Source organism: Galleria mellonella, unplaced genomic scaffold, assembly GCF_026898425.1.
Source record: "Galleria mellonella isolate WM207_F2 unplaced genomic scaffold, CSIRO_AGI_GalMel_v1 utg19, whole genome shotgun sequence".
Taxonomy (NCBI): domain Eukaryota; kingdom Metazoa; phylum Arthropoda; class Insecta; order Lepidoptera; family Pyralidae; genus Galleria; species Galleria mellonella.
In genome coordinates, this window is record NW_026442028.1 from 3,728,412 (window position 1) to 3,750,882 (window position 22,471).

Consider the following 22,471-nt stretch of genomic DNA (forward strand, 5'->3'; position numbering starts at 1 on the left):
TAGCCAAATATTAAAATAAAATCGATTGTAGGCGCCCAATGCGATATATAATCCCGGTACCAAATTTGAAACTTCAGGTATTTAAGGGTTAAAAATATAGTCAAATTAGTCCAGCTGTTCATAATCTACTTATTAACTTTTTTTTTTTTATTGTTAGGGAGGCAAATAAGCAGACAGTCCACCTGATTCAAAGTGGCTACCATCACCCATGAACACCTGCAACATGAGAGGAGTTGCTTGTGCATTGCCTTTTCATTTTCAATATTTTTAACAAAATAACAGTTTATTATTGTTATAGGTGAATAAAATTAAATAAAACCAGAAGCAATTTGTTCAAAATTCAAGGTTTTCATCCCAACATGTCACTATTATTATTTACCAGAGGGAGACTTTGTACAAAAGTCGATTGCTTGGGTACCTCTGTCCCATTCGTGTTTCAACCGTGAAGCAGTTGTGTTTGCATAACTGTGTTTCGGTTTGAAGGGTGGGATATGGCGTGAATTTACTGGGTACAGAGGAATAACATCTGAGTCCTCAGGAATGGCAATGCATGGGGGGTATCATGGGCGAAACAGTATACTCTGTTATGTCCATGGTGCTGCTCATGTATATATGCGACGGTTACCACTTTCCATCAGATGGGCCGTCAGCTTGTTTGCCATTCTAAGTTGTATAAAAAAAAAAATATTATTGTCAACAACTATCTGACAAGTGAACTAAAAATGGACAGTATATATTAACACTTACTTGTGTGGAGTTGCTCTAGCACTGTCTTCATATAAACGACCCTTGTAATCCCTCAGTGGTCTGCCACTTCTCTCACTGCGCTGTGACCGGTCCGAGGGCCCTGCATCTCTTGGTAGAGGAGTTGGGAAGTCCCAACTGGACTTACGTATCGCTTTTGGATCATCATCGTCATCATCCCACGCTGTTTTGTCAGTAGGTTTGAGGGCTTTTAAGCTGCAACAATTATTTGATTTGAATAAGTAATGTAAAAAATAATAAAAGAAATTTCGTAAGGCGATTTCTACTGACTTTGATCTACAAATGCTAAAAATAGGTGTTGCGTGATAAACTGATAAGACTGTCCATGTTACTAAGTATCCTATATTTTAAACATACTAGAACATTGGGAAAATACCTTACTAATATGATAAAATTGCAACTGTATGTATGGGAGACATCTAAAAATAATTAATATGAGGGGTTTTAATAAGACCAATAGATTCCATAAAAATAATCTTAGAAATTTTGTGTCTGTTACATAAAATTGGATGTAGTTCGCAAGCAGGGTTACCTTTCTATTTTATGCATTAATAAAAAACTTTTTACTTTTTTAAAGTGGATATTGCACAAAAGTAACATATAAGCTGGTTCCATATCAGAAAGCATTAGAAAAAGTTATCTAAATATTTTTTTTCAATTATAGATGAGGAAAGAAAAATATTATGTATAAATACAATATCTAGTTATGTACTATTTATCTAATAATTTACATCCGCTATGTGCTAAAAATGAATGCATTTATATTTATACAAACCTTGGTGTCTTAGGTTCATCTTTGAATCTTGGCTCGTAATAACTATGCCGTGAACTGTCCCTACTTCTTTCACTATCTCGGTCACGTCTATCCCTGTCTCTTCTCTCTGAATCCCTATCATCCCTTCTGTCCCTTCGATCTCTATCTTTATCTCTCCTATGTCTGTCATATCTGTCTTTGTCACGGTCACGTCTGTCATACCGGCGACGGTAGAATCTATCATCTTCATCATCTTTGGATCTTGATTTTTTTTCTTCCTGTGTGGAGTGGTGAACACCTTTTTCTTTAGATTCTTTCTCCTTTCTGTGAAAGCATATTTCAAAAATGTATTAGAGTCAAATACACTTCATTAATTATGATCAAATTGAGTTACATTTACAAGAAATAATTATTATAATTAATATTTTATTAATAGTTGATTAAAGATCAAATTGACATTTTGTCAGTTTTTATATTAATTCCCATCTCTTATAAACCACGAAAATACAATGCAAAAGTCTTAAAATAAATAAAAGTGTATTAACTTTTAGATTTTTGTGTTGCATGACTTATAGTTAATAAGATACGGGAATTAATACAATAATTCTGGTAAACTATGATGATTTACCTGAGTATTCCACCTTAGAAGCAGGGGCATGACATTGGTACATCAGTCTACTCATGATCGTGACCAGTGTAACTTAGTTAAAATGTAGAGATAACTCAAGTAAATTATCATAGTTTACCTAAAAGATCATGTTAAATCTTGTCTCTTATTGACCCCAACAGAATTGTATTTGAACCATACTTCAATTTTAGTCTATAGAACTTTTATCATGATCAATATTTAAATGAATCTATAAGTTAAATTCTAGTAATTTCTATTACTAGTGACATTTCGTCTATGCTATATTATAACATGCAAAGTATAGCTCATGAATTTTAATAGATAACTTAGTAAATTATATATACAGAGCCAAATTAAAGGGATAAATATATATACTTAATTATTCTAAAATACAGTCTCTGCTATAACTAAAATGTTATAAATATAAATGTTATAACTAAAATATAAATGGCTTATGCATTTCATTAAACATATTACATACATAAAACAGAATATTTTTTAATAAAAGCAAAATATGTATTTAAGATACATATTTTACTTTTAAGATAGATAGAGATATTTTTTGTTATATTAATGTGTTATTCAAGCAAAACTAATTTATAGCTTTCAATTAGAATGATATTAAACATACTATAAGAAACTAAGGATATAATTATTTCAATAAAAACAATGTACGTTATTACTTTTGTAATCGCTCCAGCATGCGTTCTCGTGCTTGTTCCGATATTCCACCAGTGTATGTTGGCGTCTCTTCGTTGTGTCTCCTGTATTTACGCTCTTTAACACCTGTGGAGTCCGTTTTGCTTTCCGTGTCGTCCTCTTCGTTCGCATCGTCTTGAAAGGAAATCAACCTATTCTGCTTACGTTTAGCTGCTGCCAGCTTATCTAGACCTAACAATGAAGGCTTAGCGAATTGAAATTCAGCAGGTTCGTCCTTCTTTTTGATGATTAAGCCGCCAGGAGCATCGCCTGATGTTCCTTCCAAACGATGCAAGTTTTCTTCACCGTCCGCCATAGTATAAACTAATGGCTGCTATTTTAAAATAAAAGTGGATAAATTGTATAAAACGAACATAGATTTATTATCAGTTGTTTCAGGTTATTGCAAAAAAATTACAAAACATTGCGGCGACTCGTGACAATAATAAAAGAGACGTCATTTATTGACATTTGACATTGACATTTCTCTGATAGTCAATTGATGTTGCTATATTAAAAAATTCATGAATGTAGGCACCTCATGCCGTAGTTTAATTTCTTTATCTATGAAAAAATATATTTTACTTCTTTCATTATATTTGATTTTTATGACTGACTTTTATTGATTAAATAAACTCAAATGAAGGTAAAATACTAATTGGTAAATTATATGTAATCTATTGAGATTAGATGCCAGCATTGGTTAAACAAATTGTTTTCAAGAGTCTGAGATTTTTTCATGATGACGCTTTTCCAATGCGGAAATTGATACATGTATGTAAATCTTCTGAGTATTTCATTGTAAATATATTGATTGGAATATATGAGGACATACTTAAAAGATTTACTACAAATGGGGCGATTGATCATCTAAATCATTCAAGTCTACGGTTATGATACATGCCCAAATTATTTGTTTTGCTATTATATAGTTACACAGCATAGACGTGGGAGGTACAGCGTACTTACAAATAGAGCAAGTTACCTACTTATTTATTATGAAGGTCTGACGGAAATAACATGGTAAATTATTTCGTTTCATTACACCATTGTAGGTAATTTGTTATTCTGTGCAAGACATCTATAATTTAACCGGCTTAATCAAAACCATATTATTTATTCATGAACTGCTCAATATAAAGCTTTGAAACAGCTTTGTCTAATTATTCCACTGCCAGTAGCGATTGCGTTTAAAAATGCATTAATATTTTCACTACCAACGCAGTCTTGAACTTCCTAGGTAGTAATCGTGTTTGTATTATAATTTATTGCAATATTTAAGCATCATTTTAATAGCAACACATCCTTCGTCCTTTATTGAATATAGATCTCACTCATATTTTGCTACAAAGTACGATCCTGCACCGTTTGCATCTAAAGATATTGTGCAATACTTTTAAAATCATTAAAATTTCGTGAGAGGTTGTTCCATGTTCCTATATTTGGTATTTTTGCTTGCGAGGGGTTGCCACTCGAGACTTGGCTCTGCCCATCGGTTATCGATATCTAATGATATTATGTTAGAGGGGAAAGGGATTGTTAGTAATGGAGATTGAGAATTCCATTGCTAGCAATATACCCAACCAGGTCGACCTCCTCGCGGTTCTCCCTGGAAACTGTCATGGTTAATTCCTGATGAATTCATCATGATGGGCTAACTGGCCTGTTTTCATTCATCTATCACCCTTCACTGGTGCTCCGCCAGCGTATCCCGTTAGCACAGGCGGGGTTACCATACCAATTTCACTCATAAAAAAAAAAAAGATATTATGTCTAATTATATGTATATTTATTTCTCTCACAAAATAACAACACTAAAACTTGCAGTTACATAAGTTACAATTTAAAACAATCTTTGTGAGAGACTAGTGTTGGTACTAAGATAACCTGTCAATTCTACTAATATAATAAATATAAAAGTTTGTAAAGATTTTTGAATGTTTGTGTATGATTAATAGTTAATCAGGTTTAAACGGCTGAAGGGATTTGAATTTAATACACAGGATATATTAAACAAGTATACACACACACAGCTAGTACAATAGGTAAGGTAAATATATTTACAGGGTATAGAGGAATAACACCTGAGTCCTCAGGAAAGGCAACGCATGGGGGTTATCATGGGCGAAACAGTATACTCTGTTATGTCCATGGTACTGCTCATGTCTATAGGCGACGGTTACCACTTTCCATCAGCTTTTACCCGCTACATCATCCGCGTGACCGGGATATGTTTACTGACCGGGATAAAAAAGTAGCCTCTATCTTTCTCCACCTATATAGCAAATGTATACCATATTACATAGTGATTGGTTAAGCCGTTAAGACGCTATAAAGTAACAAACAAACTCACACATTTATGTGTCATTATTCATGGGCGAAACAGTACACTCTGTTATGTCAGTGGTACTACTTATGTCTATAGGCGACGGTTACCACTTATCATCAGGTGGCCCGTAAGCTTGTATGCCATTCTTAGTTGAATAAAAAAAAATTAAAAAAATGTTTTTTGATCTAAGATGACATATATTTTTAAAAAATTAGGAGCATAAAAATCTCTAAAACTATTGCTAGTGTCGCTTTTTTATACTGGGTGCTAATATTGACACTCTTATTCATAAAAACGTCAAACGTCTTGTGGCGTATTACTGGCCATCATATTTTACTTATTTTCTATCATTTTGTTTTCGATTTCTGTCATTATTTTTATGTTTTCCTACCGATGTAGATAGGAATGCGATGAGGTAAACTAAATTATTAAGTATTTTAATTATTTACCCGTTTCTATTAAGTCTCATAAATCATAAACCTATTTTAGCTATTAAACTGTTTTGTCTCTTGCTATGCTATATTTCCAATTTATATATGCTATATTTCTAATTTGAAATAAAGTGACAAAACAGTGAAAAAAAGTTTGTAGTTGGTTTTAGTTATTATCTATAAGGGGATAAGTGTTTCAACAATTAAAAAATTACACTCTTGGCAGGGTGCCCTAAAGTTTGAAAATATAAAGTAGACAATATGTAGTAAATATACATATACATATTAATACAATATATAATATTGCCCGCCATTTTTTTTTAAATAGGCTGATTTGTTATAGCAATTTATAGAATGACACTCTATCTATGTATACGTTCTTGGTCTAAGCTTTAATAATATTCCCCATTTCTCTTCTAAGTCAGTTGAGATTAGCCGAGCGCATGAAGATACTGGGTTTAGTTATAAAATATTTCACAGCTGTGAGATAAGGTCCGGGTAGTGGAATTTATCGTTAGTTACCTCGTTGCACTAACATTCCAGTAAATAATACTTAATGTTTTCGACAGAGAAATTAAAAATAATATCACAAATGCTTTCTAATTTTATTTTCAAAACTTATGTCCATTTTTATTCGATGTCTGTAGACATATGTAACGGAAAATTAATGAACTCACTGTGTTTTTGTCGTTTCCGACAATTGTTTTGATTTCATCCGGACACGAGGCGAGACGCTATGACGCAGTGTAACGCCCCCTGAAGAAACGATTGTCGGGTCGACCTCCTCGTGGTCTCTCCTGGAAACCATCGTGTTGAATTCCAAGTGTATTCATCACGATGGGATGGACAGTTATGTCCTGCCTTTTAATTCTCACCTACCATCCCTCATTGGTGCCACGCCTATATCTTTAGCATAGGTGCGGCCGCCATTCCTTTATAATCCATAAAAAAAAAACATTTATTTTTCCATTCCTACTCGCGCTATCGGTATACACCGGCGGGGCACCAGTGAAGGATGATAGATGAGGATGAAGTAGGTCAGTTAGCCCATCGTGACGAATTCAAAAAGAATTGTTCACGATGGTTTCCAGGAGGAACCACATGGAGGTCGATCTAATAGGACATATTGCTAGCAATGGGGTTGTCAAACTCTAATGCTAACAATCCCTTTCCCCCCAAAAAAACATTTCATTGTCTATGAATATGGGCATCATTCATGTAGAATACTCTATGCAGCCCATGGTTGTACTACATGCGTTTATATTCTTGAGGATAAAGATGTTATACCTTCGTATCTCGTAATTTTGCCTCGTAAGCTGGGCTCAGAGTGGTAAAAATTATTTGGCAAAATTGGGTTGCTTAAAGCGGTTGACGGCTAATAAAACATTCGGTTAGCATTTATTTTTATTTTTAGAGTGAATTGCCAATATATAATTACCAATATACACCAACTGAACTACAAATAACGTAGAAATACGAATGGGACAGAGGTGCCCAAGCAAACGACTTGTACAAAGTCTCTAAAGTACTGCTAAAACAAAGCGGAAGAATTAGTTTTTTTGAGAAAGGTTCAGGTTATTCAGCATCACGATATGACCTCAGGTAAAGCCGAAGCTCCATGTTAATTTATTATATAGCATGATCAGATTTTTAGTTTTACGTACGGTTAACGACTTGCATATCAGTCCAGCCAAGAAAACACTAAACCCCTTTATTCATAAAATCAAAAAGTCCTATAACCTACTTAACTATAAGGTGTAAGGTATAAGGTGGTTGAGCCGGGGTCATTTTCATACAAAATATTTTTGTAATACACGCTGCAAGTATAAAGGTATTTTATTAATAACCAATAACAAAAAAAAAATGTTTTAAAAATCCTAAATCCGCAAATTAAATTAGAATATTGCTTACACCGATAAATCAGGTTTAAATGAAACTATAAATTTGGTAAAATTTTGTCCCTCTTATGTTAGTGTGTGTTACGTTTATACAATATAGACTGTAAGAGCTATTTACGAATAGAGCGTTCTGAATTATCGTACCGTATCGTATCGTGTTTTAGATAAATAAATATAAACAGTTTTAAGGAATGAATACGGAATATTTTATACTTAATATTAATTCTTATGATATATATATATATATATATATATATGTCTTTGAACTTGAAAAAAACGGCGCAAAAGATAAAAGAAAACATTTCAATAGCTATAGTAATTTTATAAGAGGTTTGATCATTTTATAAATAAGGGGGTAAGAATAAAAATTGTTATCTTACAGCTGTGTTATGATCTCATGTTTGCAAGGTAAAACCGCCAGTATCGCCATCTGCCGGGTGACACTGTAATATTTATAAAATAGGATTACGTTAGGAAGCCACTGCGTCGTAAAAGCAACTGGTGCGGTTGTGCATAAAATGCTATCATATTTTTTTTTTTATTAGTACTAAAACGCATAGAGTAGGTATGCTATTCTCAACTGCTTTAAAAAATTAGAAGGTTCCTTATTTGACTCTATGTTATTTGCACCATCTTCCTTAAGTCACAAGGATACATATATACTTCTCTGTAATATACTGGTCTATATATATATATATATATATATATATATATATATATATATATATATATATATATATATATATATATATATATATATATATATAGATTTATAGAGTGGTTGAATACCAACTCAGATCTAATCGATGAAATGGATAGATATAAAAGGTTAATCTCCTTATATCCTTTCATCGAATTTGTTACTATTTATAATTTGTTTATATATATATATATATATATATATATATATATATTTAAGTTCATTCCATATAATATTTCCTTATTATAAACCGATTATCCAATTGAGACCTGTTTTGCTATAATAATAATATTATTTAATAAAATAAGTCGCCGTCTGGTCCCGGACTAGAATGGCTCACCCCTGCCTTGCCTTTCCTTAGAGTGTCGTAAGAGGCGACTACGGGGGCTTAATTGTCAAGGGATGTTTTAAGAGGGACGCTGCTGCCCACAGCAGCGTCCCTCTTAAAACATCACAAAAACCCGCCTGCCAAGCGTAAGTAATAGTGGCAAAACCCCCTAAGAGAACGAGGTCTATGTACAGATAGGATTATCATTCTATTTTCACGCATTAAAATTTGGGTATTAGATAAATAATAAAAAATACTATATGTATGAAATTATACTTAATCGCCGTGTGATCCAGGCATAGAATAGGCCATCCCTTCCTTTCCCGTGGGTGTCGTAAGAGGCGACTAAGGAGGGCGAAGGATGGGCAGCAGCGTCTCTCTTAAAATATCACCACAGCTTAATTGCGGTTGCCAAACCTCCTGCCAAGTATGGCAACTACTGGCAAAACTGTCCAATCTGGAGAGGATTATTATGACTATGTAATATCTAACTATAAAATTTATATTATAATTTATTATACATGTCTAGTTCAAATAGTGATTCATACTGAGTACGTATAGCTATAGCTATATTATAGCTATATAACATTAAAGTGGCAGCAGCGGGCACACACCCCAAATTAGTGCCGGGCAATTAAACTTGATGAAATATACAAAATAACTCGGTAAATTGCACGTGTGAATAAATCATATACACCATACACATTAAATATTTTTATTTTGGCCCATCAAATCAACTAAAATAGATTACACAGTATGTGAGCGACACTGGCAGCTTATAGACGTCTATTTGTGCCATGCCAGTCTTTAAAAATTTAAATCGCGTATTGGCGGGAAAGTTTGACGCGGAACGAAACGACGGGTGTTCTTTTTATTTTTTTAATTCTGTGTAAAGCTAGAGGCCTTCTTAATTTTTTTTTCATCGAAGTTTCAGTCTTGTCTTTGATGTTTAAAATTAGGCCGTTTTGTGAGAAGCGATGCGTGACACGGATAATTTAAGGGCAATTCATTAGTGAGTGTTACACCTACAGCCGTATTTCTGTTTGTTTTTTTTTTTGTAGTGAGTTTGTGATACTTGTGGTAATGGCTGACAGTGAGAAAGGTGATGAATCTGAGGAGCATACTGAAAAAGAAGAGACTGGTAATGAATTGAAATATATTTTTTTAATTAATTTATTATTTATTTTTTATTAAATATTATTAATGCTGGATTTTTTTGAAAAAGAAAGCATTTATAATTTCTGTGTATTTTTAAATATATGAATGAATGAAAACTCTTTATTATCTCTTTCTTTGAATGATACAGATTGATAATATGTATACAAACAAATGGAATTCTTAATTACGTACAGGAAAGATAAAGAGGTAATAATTTAACATTACAATAATACATAATATTTTAATTAATGAGTGTTTATGAATAACGTTAATTTTAGTTAAAGAACACTTTGTACCCACAATAAGGTTTTTTTATGAATAAGACTGCTAATGGTTATTTGGTAATAAGTAGTTAATATGTCTTAATTTAATATATATTGATATTATTTATTTATTTATTCTTATTTTATTTTATTTATATAGTGTAAGTTATTCATAAAAGTATAAAAAAGTTTATTATTATAATTATCTCTAAAGTATTTATGAGACATATACTTCTAGGACGGTTTAATTTAGAACAATTATTTATTTTGTCAGATCTAAGTGGATAGAGAATTCTAAGAATTTGCTTCGGGAAAAAAATTTGCGATTTGAATCGTAATACAGAGAATATAGTATTTTAATTACGACTATATTTGCATGTGTCCAGTACGGGAGTAAGAGAATGCAAAAATACACATCAAAATTGGTTTAGTATTATATAAAAACATTGTGTTCCACTAAAGATACTGACATCAATTGTGACAAAACCAGTTATTTTGATGTAAAAACTAAATTACTAAACCCATTTTGAAAAAAAAGATCTATGGGACCAATCTGTAAGTATATCGTTTCGGATAGTATGGTAAAAGAATGTCTCAAATCGGTTTAGAATTGATGGAGTTAGATAGATAGATAGATGACCTTTATTACCATTATTAAGAAAATAAAAAATTAAAACAACAAAAAGAAAAAAAACAAGAAAAAGAAAAGAGTTATGAGGTAATAGACATAAAAACAAAATCCAACCGAATTGAGGAAAAAAGGAGGTTCCTTTTTTAAAGTCGGTTTAAAATTGGCGAAATTATTAGGTAGTACATACACAACAATACAGGCGAATTGAGTATCACTTTATTTTTGAAGTCCCTTAAAATTCAGAGAGTGAAGCAGTTTTAGTGTGTTTTAACCGATTTCAAAATAGGAGGTGGTTTTCAATTCGGTAATATATTTCTTTTATGTTTGTTACCTCATAACTCTGTCATTTGTAAACAGATTTACAAAATCCTTTTATTTTATATGAAAGGATATACTTTCAGATTGGTTCTATGTATTTTATGATTTCAGAAATTTTATTATAATCTGTTTAGTAGTTTTGTTTTTAAATAAAAAATAACTGGTTACCAAAAAAAAAAAAAAACTCGAATCGAACAATTCAAATTTTTTTTGGTGGAATATTAATTTGGTTAGTTTTTTTTATCTATGATGATGTAATGGTAATCCTGTCTGCTGGACGCCAGTGAGGAATGATAGGTGAGAACTAAAAGGCAGGTCAGTTAGCCCATCGTAATGACTACACCTGGAATTCAGCACGATGTTTTCCAGGGGGACCATATTCGACAAGGCATATTGCTAGCAATGGGACTGGTAGGGAAAAGGGATTGTTAGCAATGGAGTTTGATAACCCCATTGCTAGTAATATACCCTATTAGGTCGACCTCTACGTGGTTCCCCCTGGAAACCATCGTGAACAATTCTTGTTGAAATCGTCACGATAGCCTAACTAACCTGCTTCATCCTCACCTATCATTTTTCACTGGTGCCCCGCCGGTGTATACCGATAGCGCGGGTGGGGTTATCATTCCATTATCACCCATTAAAAAAAATGGGACTGGTAGTTCGCATTACTAACAATCTCTTCTATCTAGCGCAGACGAGTGAGAAAGCTTTCTGAGGATAAGAGGCTTCGTCGAACGAGAGGATACGTCATGAGGAACTAGGAAATCAAATCGTTCACGAAGATAGGACGGAGAAGAAGGGATGTTTATTACTATTTCACGCAAAAGTTGCTTAAAATTTGAATAAAATTTGGTACACAGTTTAATTTAGTATATAAGATATTTTATATACTGATGCACGTAAAGAAAGCCGCGGGATTTTTTTATACCAAAAAGGTGGTAAACAAGAATACAGCCCATCTGATGGTAAACTGTCACTGTAGTTTATGGACGCCTGCAACACTAGGGGTGTCACGTGCGCGTTGCCGACCCTAAAATAGCTATTACCAAATCATTTTAATGGTAAACAGTATTTTATATCATATTATGAAACTAACAGGATGCACTGGGCAATAAATATATTTTCTTGTAAGTCAACAATCCTATAATACCGACGGCCCGCGTCGCGGCGTTGGCAAGCAATAAATTTCCATTTAGTGGACGATCGCGCGTTGGCCGAGATGAAATCGAGTTATTTCTATAAATTATATTAGAATTTATTTTATTATAGAGCTATTCCAAAACTTGCTACTTGTTTTTCCAATTATTATGACGACTGTATGTATGTATTTTCAATTGATTTCAAACAAAAGGAGTTCTTAATTCGTTTGTATTTTTTTTCGTTATAAACTAACTGTAATTATTATTAGTATTGGTTGGTAGTAGTACTGTTTGGGGGGAAAAGGATTGTTAGTAATGGAGATTGAGAATCCCATTGCTAGCAATATACCCAACCAGGTCGACCGCCTCGCGGTTCTCCCTGGAAACTATCATGGTTAATTCCTGATGAATTCATCATGATGGGCTAACTGGCCTGTTTTCATTCTCATCTATCACCCTTCACTGGTGCTGCACCAGCGTATCCCGTTAGCGCAGACGAGGTTACTATTCCATTTTCACCAATCAAAAAAAAAAAAACTCCAGCTGTATTTTATTTAATTTTTTTTTTGTTACACTTCGCTATCGGGATTCGAGGTGTAATGGTGAATTTTTGATTTATTTATTTGATTTTATGTTTTAATTTTTCTGTTTTTTATGTGTATAAATATTATAATTTTATGATATGGCATGTGGAACTCTGGCAGTTGTAATTTCTTTTTTTTTTATCTGAAAGGATATACTTTAAGATATATTTTAAGAAAATATCTGTGTAACCAATGTGTAGGTTACACAGATATTTTCTTAAAATCGTTTCAATAAGTAGTTACATTTTAAATTGAAATAATTTGTTTTGCTACAATTGAAATAGTTTTTTTTTTTTTTTTATTGGAATACAATCTTCATTATCAATAATAAATCATTAATTTCATTAGTGTTATGTTTGGGTTAAAGGTATTTATAATTATTTTCCCTAATGTTTCTTCGCTGTTAACTTTCTTAATTATACATTATTATGATACCTACTTGTACAACAATTAGTCCATTACCCTAATGTTGTCTTAAGAAAATTGCAATAAGGTCGCCTTATTGTACTTATACAATTGTACAATATTCTTATATTTATTAATTGTCTTGCTTATTTCCTATATTGTATAATGCAAATAAAGTATACTCATTCATTCATTCATTCGAATTTGATGCAACCCTTTACTGATGCGTTGGTACTTTATTCGGGAGAAATATTTGTTAATTAATTATTTCAATTTATTATAAATATTTATAAGGAGTATTAAATTACTATTTAATGTTGTTTTCATAATGAAGACTTAATTAAGTGTTCATCGTTTCAATCGAAAAATGATCAAAGGCGAAGCGGGTCGTAAACCTCTTAGAGTGAATAGAGTAAGTACAAAATTACGATAAATTAATGCGATTTAAATCAGCGAAGTAGAATGGTTCTTGGAAGTCAAAGATGCTTAAGATAAAAAATAAATGAAAATGATTAAACTTTATATTAAAGTCTATGAAAGCATTTATTTTATTTTTATTACCGTGAAATAATGTCTAAAAAGGATGTTAATTATTTCGGTTTTATCTTATATATCTGATTGGTTGCTTTTTACAGCTTTTCGTTTTTTTATGCAACTTAGAATTGTAAACGAGCTGACGGCCCACCAGATGGAAAGTGGTAAGCTATAGAAAAGAGCAGTACCATAGACATAACACAGTATACTGTTTCACCCATGATACCCCCCATGCGTTGCGATTCCTGTTGACTCAGGTGTTATTTCTCTGTACCCTGTAAATTTACTCCCTTATCCCATCCTTCAAACTGAAACACCGCCATGCAAACACAACTGTTTGACGGTAGAAACACGAAATGTCATTAATGGTGACTTTTTACTTTGGGTTTGTTGGAAGTGGACTCGAACAGAGTTAAGCTCGTTTTTATACATTTGTTTTCCGTTGTTATATTTCCTTACAATAAAGTAGAAATAAATAAAATACCTATATAAATACCCATAGATATATATTTATTATATTACTCACATAATCTGCAAATTAGAGCTACTCTCTAGTAAGTCCTTTGTAATATCCCACAGACCGCGACAAAGACGATTTTAAGGAAATGATGACACAATTTAGTTTACTTCCACCTCTAAGCCCTCGAGTAACACCGTTTAATTACTTAATATCACATATAAAATAAATGGTACTAGCAAATACCTTTGTTTCAAGCTACCAAACCGCTCGAGAGCCGTTGGCAATTCCCGGCTGGGCGCTTTGAAGTGTATAATTCGTAAATAAACAGAACTTCAAAGGGCGTTGACAAAACAGTTACCCCCGTCTGCTTCCTTACCTGAATTATTCTCTAAAAACGAACGTTCGTCATGAGGACTTTTAGGTGTATTTCTTATGTAAGTCGAAGAAAAAGGAAGACTTCACTTTTTCGCAATATGCTCGTAATAAATCCCAAACAATAAATGCTTGTCACCTTTTATAATAAACTATTCTATTTAGCAAACGTTCGACTTTATAAAAACTACCTTTTGTTTGATTTTTTTTTTATATTATCCGGATAAAAACTATCCTTTCTTTAAGGCAAATGTCATATATTTATAAAATTTCATTAAAATTAGTGCAGCAGTTACAGAGATTAGCGTGGATGGAAGTTATGGTATGGGTTTTTACGCATATAACCAAATCAGTTCGAAGTGAGCTCATTTAGATAGATCTAGATCGGGCCCTGCTTTTTGATACTCTTCTTATACAATTATTACTCATGTGAGACTGGTGACCTTCCTGAGTGAGATTGTGGTACTTCCTGTGTGGGACTGGAGCCTTTCCTGTGTGAAACTGGTGCCTTTGCTGAGTAAGACTGGTGCTCTTTCCTGACTGAAGCAGGTGCCCTTTCTTAATGAGACTGGTGCCCTTTCTAAGTGAGGCTACTGCACTTCCTGAGTGAGATTGATACTTTTCTTGTGTGAGACTGGTGTCCTATCTGTGTGAGACTAGTGCTCTTCCTGAGTGAGACTGGTGCATTTCTTGAGTGGGATTAGTGTACTTCCTGAGTGAAATAGCCCAACAGAAGATTTTTGCGAGCGCCTAAGTTATTTTTTTTATTTTTTTTCATACAACTTAGAATGATAAACAAGCTGATGGCCCACCTGATGGAAAGTGGTAACCGTCGCCTATAGACAGACATGAGCAGTACCATGGACATAACAGAGTATACTGTTTCGATCATGATACCCCCCACGCGTTGCCATTCCTGAGGACTCAGGTGTTATTCCTCTGTACCCAGTAAATTCACGCCATATCCCACCCTTCAAACCGAAACAAAGCCATGCAAACACAACTGCTTCACGGTTGAAACATGAATGAGACAGATGTACCCAAGCAATCGACTTTTGTACAAAGTCTCCCTTTGGTAAAGTTAAAGTTAATTTTTATAGATTTAAATAAGGCACTGGTAGTGACTTAATACATTATAACAATTCCCTTTGCTTCACAGGCAGTTGAGCATAAAGAGCTTTATAATATTAACTCAAGCATTTCAGTTTTCTGACCAAAATTAAATTTTTTAAATTAAAAACTGGCAGGTTTTTAAATATTTGTAATAGAATAGTGAAACTATGCTTTGATTTGATTCATCATATTAAAATAAAATGAAAATATCAATTACATTATCAAACTCAATTGCATATTTGTTGTTGTTTCATTTCTTGTGTTAGATGTACATACGTATTGTCTATGGCCAGTATTTTTTTTTTCTCTATGAAATTTGGTACAAACATAAGTTGGTTGTATTTGCTATCATTACGACGTAATTACATGAACAAAATCACGGCACAGATTATAAAAATTTGTCGTATTAATTTGATTCTCATAAGCAAAGCTTTAATTAATCTGGTGTTAATACAGGATGACATTATTTAAAAAAAAAAATGTATGAAAATAGAAAAAAAAATTAAAAGGGATGGACCTTCGCTAACAAGCTACTGAAATAAAATTGCATTGTACACATCAATCAGGATTTTTCTCGCTAAGAGGCTTATCTAGTAAAGCATTTTAATTAACAGTAAAGCGATTCATAATGAAGTTCATACATAAATTAACATTGATTATTATTTTGTAGAATTTAAGCTTTTAGGAAATATACTGTAAGTGGATATCTTAACTCAATATCGCTTACGTTGAATCAGTCACAATATGAGAACATGTATCTACATATAACGGTAACAGTTAAGTATTAAAAAATTTAGATAAACAATATATAGTTATGTAGAAGAGAGAAAAAGAAAATGTTTATGTAACTCAGAATGGCAAATAAGCTGACGGCCCACCTTATGGAAAGTGGTGATCGTCGCCTATAGACATGAGCATAGTATAGTACCATGGACATAACAGGGCGCACTGTTTCGCCCATGGTACCTCCCATGCGTTGTCATTTCTGAGGACTCAAGTGTTATTCCTCTGTACTCTGTAATAATAACCTGTAGTAATTCACTGCCATATCCCACCCTTTAAACTGAAACACAGCTACGCAAACACTACTGCTTTACGGTAAAAACACGAATGAGACAGAGGTGTCCAAGCAAATGACTTTTGTACAAATAATACATAAGTTAGAACAAGATAAACAAATAAGTATAAGCTCGAAAAGGATTTGGCGGGAGTGTGGCGTCTGTAAATAAATATTGTAAATATTATTCTTATAGCCACTTGTCAACATCATCACTGCCTTTTCCATCGAGTAGGTTAATTTAATTGTATATAGATATGTGAAATATCTACATACTATATCTCTTTCTTTCGGACTGGCTTCTCAGTGATGACAGCGACGTTTTTTTGGCTGTCATGCTCTCTATCTCGATCGTTCATCTCTCGCACTCCTTATTTCTGTTTTTTTCTATATTAGTTCCTGTATATTTTCTTTGTAAATACCTCCTGTGCATAATATATGTAGATAGATAAAGCTGATTGTTCTACTTATTTATTCCGAACATTCATAGGGGCATGAACATAAGAAATTCTGATATTTGTTCATTTTTAAGAGTCATATTCATCATTATTATATCAGCCTTTAACTATCCACTGCTGAACATAATCCTCCCCTTGGGGGGTTTAGCCAGTCGTTGCCACGCTTAGCAGGCAGGGGCAGACGCTGTTGCCCATCCCCCGCTCTTCCTTAGTCGACTCTTACGACACTCATGGCAAAGGAACGGGTGGGCTATTCTATGCCGGGACCATACGGCACACATTTTTAAGGGTAATTAGTATTTACTTTTTAATAGATCGGTTAGAGTAAGCACACTGAATCCTGATTATAATATAAAATAGGATAAAGCAATCACAAATTTACATATTTTTCACGTAATTACGCTTTAAACATTTATCTTTTTAAATGCAACATTGTAGAACATCAAAATTATGTTGTACAATTTGTTAGAAAAAATATCTAATCCAATTAGAAATTTTCAAGATTTACGAAGTGAATTAAAAATTATAACAAATGAGTAAATTTATCCTATTTTTATAACTTCCATTCCTTATAAATTTAGAATTGTTATAACACTTTTCTTGTCTTGTTTATATATATATATATATATATATATATATATATATACAACACAGGGGGCAAACGAACATGCGGCTCACCTGATGGTAAGTGACTACCGCCGCCCATGATCACCGACAACACCAACGGCAATGCAGGTGTGCTGCCGGCCTTTTAAAAAGGAATATGCTCTTTTCTTGAAGGTTATGTTGTCGTATCGGTTCGGAATTACTGATGCTGGAAGTTATATGATTACATTTCAAGTATGAACATTAGTACGTTATATTATGAGTACGTCTATGGTTGAAAGCTAAAAAGACTATTTTAAAGGAAATAAGCAGCAACGAACGAGCATCGAAATATTTTGGGATGTAAACATTAACGCTTTGAATGGATCCGTTCACATAATTACTGTCGAACTACACTTGTAAGTTCGTTTGATCTTCATCTTTGAAGAAAATAAACAGCTCTTGAATTGTATATCATAGTAGGGAAAATATTGCATGTGTGCTTTTCATGTATTTATGTAGGTACTGGAGAAGACCAAGAACTAGATTATGTTCAGATAGACTCTGTTCTTTGACCCTGTTGTTTTGTGTGAGTTATAAAAAAAAATACTAGAAAATAGATATGTATGTAAGAATAGAGATCTTTTGCACTCGATTCTCTCTGTCTACCCCGCAAGGAATTGACGTTAAGATAGATAGATAGACAGGTAAATTCTTATTAATCCTTACTAATATTATAAATGTAAAAGTGAGTTTGTTTTTTACCTTTCGCGTCTTGACGGCTTAAGGTTACTTTTTATCCCGATTAGTGAATATATTCATATCCTGTTAACGCACACGAAGTCGCGGGTAAAAGCTAGTGTGATATAAATCGACGTTTTTGTATACATAGTGCTACAAATAATCACGGCTACAGGACAAATCATGAAGGCCTGGGATCTACATCTGTTAGAAAGTGAGCTATTTGATACTCCATCTATATAATTCAAGGTATATAATCATGGATCTATATTTTTTCTCTGCAGACGAAATGTCTCACGTAGAGTTTTTTTTTATATAACTTAGAATGGCAAACAAGCTGATGGCCCACCTGATAGAAAATGGTAACCGTCGCCTATAGACATGAGCAGTACCATGGACATAACAGAGTATACTGTTTCGCCCATGATACCTCCCATGCGTTGCCATTCCTGAGGACTCAGGTGTTATTCCTCTGTACCCAGTAAATTCACGCCATATCCCACCCTTCAAACCAAAACACAGCCATGCAAACACAGCTGCTTCACGGTTGAAACACGAATGGGACAGAGGTACCCAAGCAATCGACTTTTGTACAAAGTCTCCCTCCTTCATCTATATCGCTCCTTTAATCGGGCAAGAGGGTCTGATATTTCATGATATTCTAAAAAAGCAATCCGGTATGAGTGTCATTACCGAATACACAGGATCGTTGAAGCGAATCTAAAAAATTCAGAGCTCGCCCACCGCGAATACAATAGGACTCGTTGAATGACTACGAGACGAGATAAGAGAAAAATGGTGCTTTTACATTATTTGGTAAATATAAAAAAGTGGTTATGTATGAGCCACGAAAAATTCATGTGAGGTTTTTTCATATGTGAGTGAAAAATATTCCGTTCCAGCTTCGCAAGGGTATATTTTTCCACAGAATATGGAAGAGGGCAAGGAGCCCTACGCACACAAACATCGCTTGCTTGTTCTTGTCCCAACATATTTCCTAGTATTCCTTTCTGGGTGTATTCTGTGTTTTTTTTATACCACTTTTTAAACATTTTATTTAATACAAACCTTGTTCAGTGGTCAGGAAAGGGATTGTTAGCAATAGAATCTAACTGACCCATTGCCAGCAATACACCCTATCAGGTGGACCTCCACGTGGTTGCCCCTGGAAACCATCGTGGTTAATTCTTATTGAATTCTTCACGGCCAACTGACCTGTAGTTCTGGGTTCCCAATATTTACTACGCTCGGCAGTTAGGATTTGGTGATATTTTGAGAGGGACGCTGCTACCCATCCTTCGACCTTTAAGTTCCCTTAGTCACCTCTACGACACCCACGGGAAAGGAAGAGGTGGCCCAATGTTTGCCGGGACCACAAGGCGATACGAACTGTTCTCCTTACAATATATTAATATGATATGAAAGAAACTTTGTTTATATTTTGAAACTAGCGACCCGACCTGGCTTCGTACGTGTAGACAGAACTTTTGAAAATCAATACATTCAATAAAAAAAGTTTCAGCCAATTCAACTGATCGGTTATTTTATAGCATTTTATATGTGATTCTATAGATTCCTGTAACTTTTTTATTTATGAACCGATTGAAATAAAATACACACTATAAGTTAAATGGAGCAAACCGTAACGCACTAGTGAAAACCACGTTCAAATCGGTCAAGCCGTTTCTGAGATTAGCGTGCATAAACATACAGACAGACAAAAAATTTAAAAAATCATCGTTTTGTGACCTATTGTATTCATAAAGCCTCCCTATAATAGTTTTTCTTATAAATCATCTACTCGTATGTACAGACAGCGAGCAGTTACGATTTTATTATATGTATTGATTGGCGTGACATACACAAGTCATTTGGCGTGGGAGAGGATACAAGCTACTTTTTCATTACGATCATACGACAGAAGTCGTGGGCACAGGTAGTAAATAATAAGCAGTGTTTGGCAAAAACAAGGTGAAATCTAAATCTGCATTAGACGTCTCGTAAGTCTTTTATCTTATTATGAGTTAGAATACCCGATAACTGGGTTAAATGGGTCGTTATATATTTATACTATTTATTTTTTATTCGTATTTACGTATAAAAATATCACTAAGGTTGTATAATCGCCTGTTAATACATCAAAACAATTGGCACGGGCTCGTAGCCAGAATTAAATTAATCCGCCAAACTTTTGTGTGTCCCCATTGAAAACAGTTGTACAAGGTTGCCACAGATTCAAATACTTCGCAATGACACATTAGAAAAATGCAAAATAAACAAACTTGAAACTTGTTAGTATATTGTATTGTCTGTATCCATCATTTGAGATTCTGTTCTATAAAAAACAACTTCAAGGAGACAAAATGAGTCAAAGTACAACACGGAAGAAAAGGGGGGAAAGAGATTAATAGTAACGGAGACTGAGAATCCCATTTCTAGCAATATACCCAACCAGGCCGACCTCCTCGCGGTTCTCCCTGGAAACTATCATGATTAATTCCTGATGAAATCATCATGATGGGCTAACTGGCCTGTTTTCATTCTCATCTATCACCCTTCACTGGTGCTCCGCAAGCGTATACCGTTACCATTTTCACCCATAAAAAATAAAAACAAAAAACACGGAAGTAAATATAGAATGAATAAAACATCATAATGAGAATAAATAGAAAATTTTTAGGATAAATAATATAAGGGGTACTGCATGTACATACAAATATACACGTAAATATACAAAGAATAAAGTCAAATATACAAAGTACATATAAATGTACTTTTATATTATTAATATTATTTCAGCCATTACCTGTCCACTGTTGAACATAGGTCTTCCCCAGGAGTTTTTCCAGTAGTTGCTACGCTTGGCAGACGGGTTGGTAACCACAGTAAGGTTTTGATGACGTTTTAAAAGGTACCCTTCTGTCCACAACTATTAAATTCCCTTAGTAGCCTTAAGACATCTACGAGAAAGAAAAGGTATTAGGGTACTAATATGGAAGTAAATAAATGTAAAGTTAGTAGAGTAATCAATATGACAGTACATATAAAATTAATAAGGGATTAAATACTAACAAGGGATTAAATACAAAAGTCATCATAATCAGCCCAAAAAAAAGAAGAAGGAAGAATAGGAAAGAAAGGTTCTTGATGGCAACCCCGTTTGGGAAAATATAAAGTAGGATAACTCCTCCTTAGTGGAGTGACGACCTTAAACGCATTGTAGGGAGTCAGTAGATGCAGTTGGCTCAGGACCGTTATTTATGGCAGTCTATGGGGGAGGTCTATATTCAGAAATGGACAGATTATGGCTGAGATGATGATGATATTAATCAGCTTACTGCAGTCTACTGTTGGATACAGGCTTCTTCTAAAGCACGCCACTGAGCACAATCTTAAGTTTTTTGCTGCCAGTTTTTACTAGCCACTCTACGTTTTATCGCTCCATCTGGTCACAGGTTGTCTTACACTACGCTTATCGATACGTGTTCTTCAATCCAAAATACGTCTGCCTCAACAGATGTCGATTCTATAGCAGTCATGACTAGTCTATTGCCACTTCAGCAGCAATTATTCTGAGCTATATCGGTAACTTTAGTCCTTTGGTGAATTACTTCGTTTTAGGTTCGGTCCTTCAGAGAAACTCCAAGCAAAGTCAAGCTAGAGTTTCTCTGAAGGACCGAATCAACATCGCTTGCTGAGAGACTTTTAATTAGTGGATTAGTCTTATCGTAAGTGTCTAAGTTACGGTATTATAATAATGTGAGTACAGAATAAGTAAAGGATCAATATGGGAGTAAAAAAAAAATCAATAGAGTAAATTAACACGGCAGTAAATACTATTGAATTCAAGATGAATTGAATTCTCTCCGAGGTTCTGGATTCGCCTATATCTTTTGTATGCATGCTACTCGATGTTTTCTCCGATTTTAAATAGATTTTGTTTTGTTTTGATGTGGCAAACAAGCATACAGTCCACCTGATGATAGATGGTTACCGTAGCCTATAAACATTTGCAATATTAGGGGCACTACGCACACGTTACGGACCCTGAACAAAACTCTTTACCCCTTTTTTGAAAAACCTTTTTTTCTTGCAAAAAGTTCGATCGGGAGTTTTGT

General features: G+C 33.8%; 2 protein-coding genes across 2 annotated transcripts in view; one reads left to right on the plus strand and one right to left on the minus strand.

Moving 5' to 3' along the window:
* LOC113513584 (pre-mRNA-splicing factor ATP-dependent RNA helicase PRP16) overlaps positions 1 to 3,303 on the minus strand; it is a 154,302-nt gene extending 150,999 nt beyond the window's left edge. The window contains exons 1-3 of the mRNA XM_052894106.1: positions 2,831 to 3,303; positions 1,541 to 1,843; positions 748 to 960 (exon numbers count right to left, since the gene is read on the minus strand). Of these exons, the coding sequence (XP_052750066.1) occupies positions 748 to 960; positions 1,541 to 1,843; positions 2,831 to 3,162 (848 nt within the window). The 5' untranslated portion in view covers positions 3,163 to 3,303. The remainder of the gene's footprint in view (positions 1 to 747; positions 961 to 1,540; positions 1,844 to 2,830) is intronic.
* A 5,971-nt stretch (positions 3,304 to 9,274) lies between these two features.
* The window catches only part of LOC113520078 (adenylate cyclase type 2-like), a 243,327-nt gene continuing 230,130 nt past the window's right edge, over positions 9,275 to 22,471 (plus strand). The window contains exon 1 of the mRNA XM_052894116.1: positions 9,275 to 9,673. Within this exon, the coding sequence (XP_052750076.1) occupies positions 9,616 to 9,673 (58 nt within the window). The 5' untranslated portion in view covers positions 9,275 to 9,615. The remainder of the gene's footprint in view (positions 9,674 to 22,471) is intronic.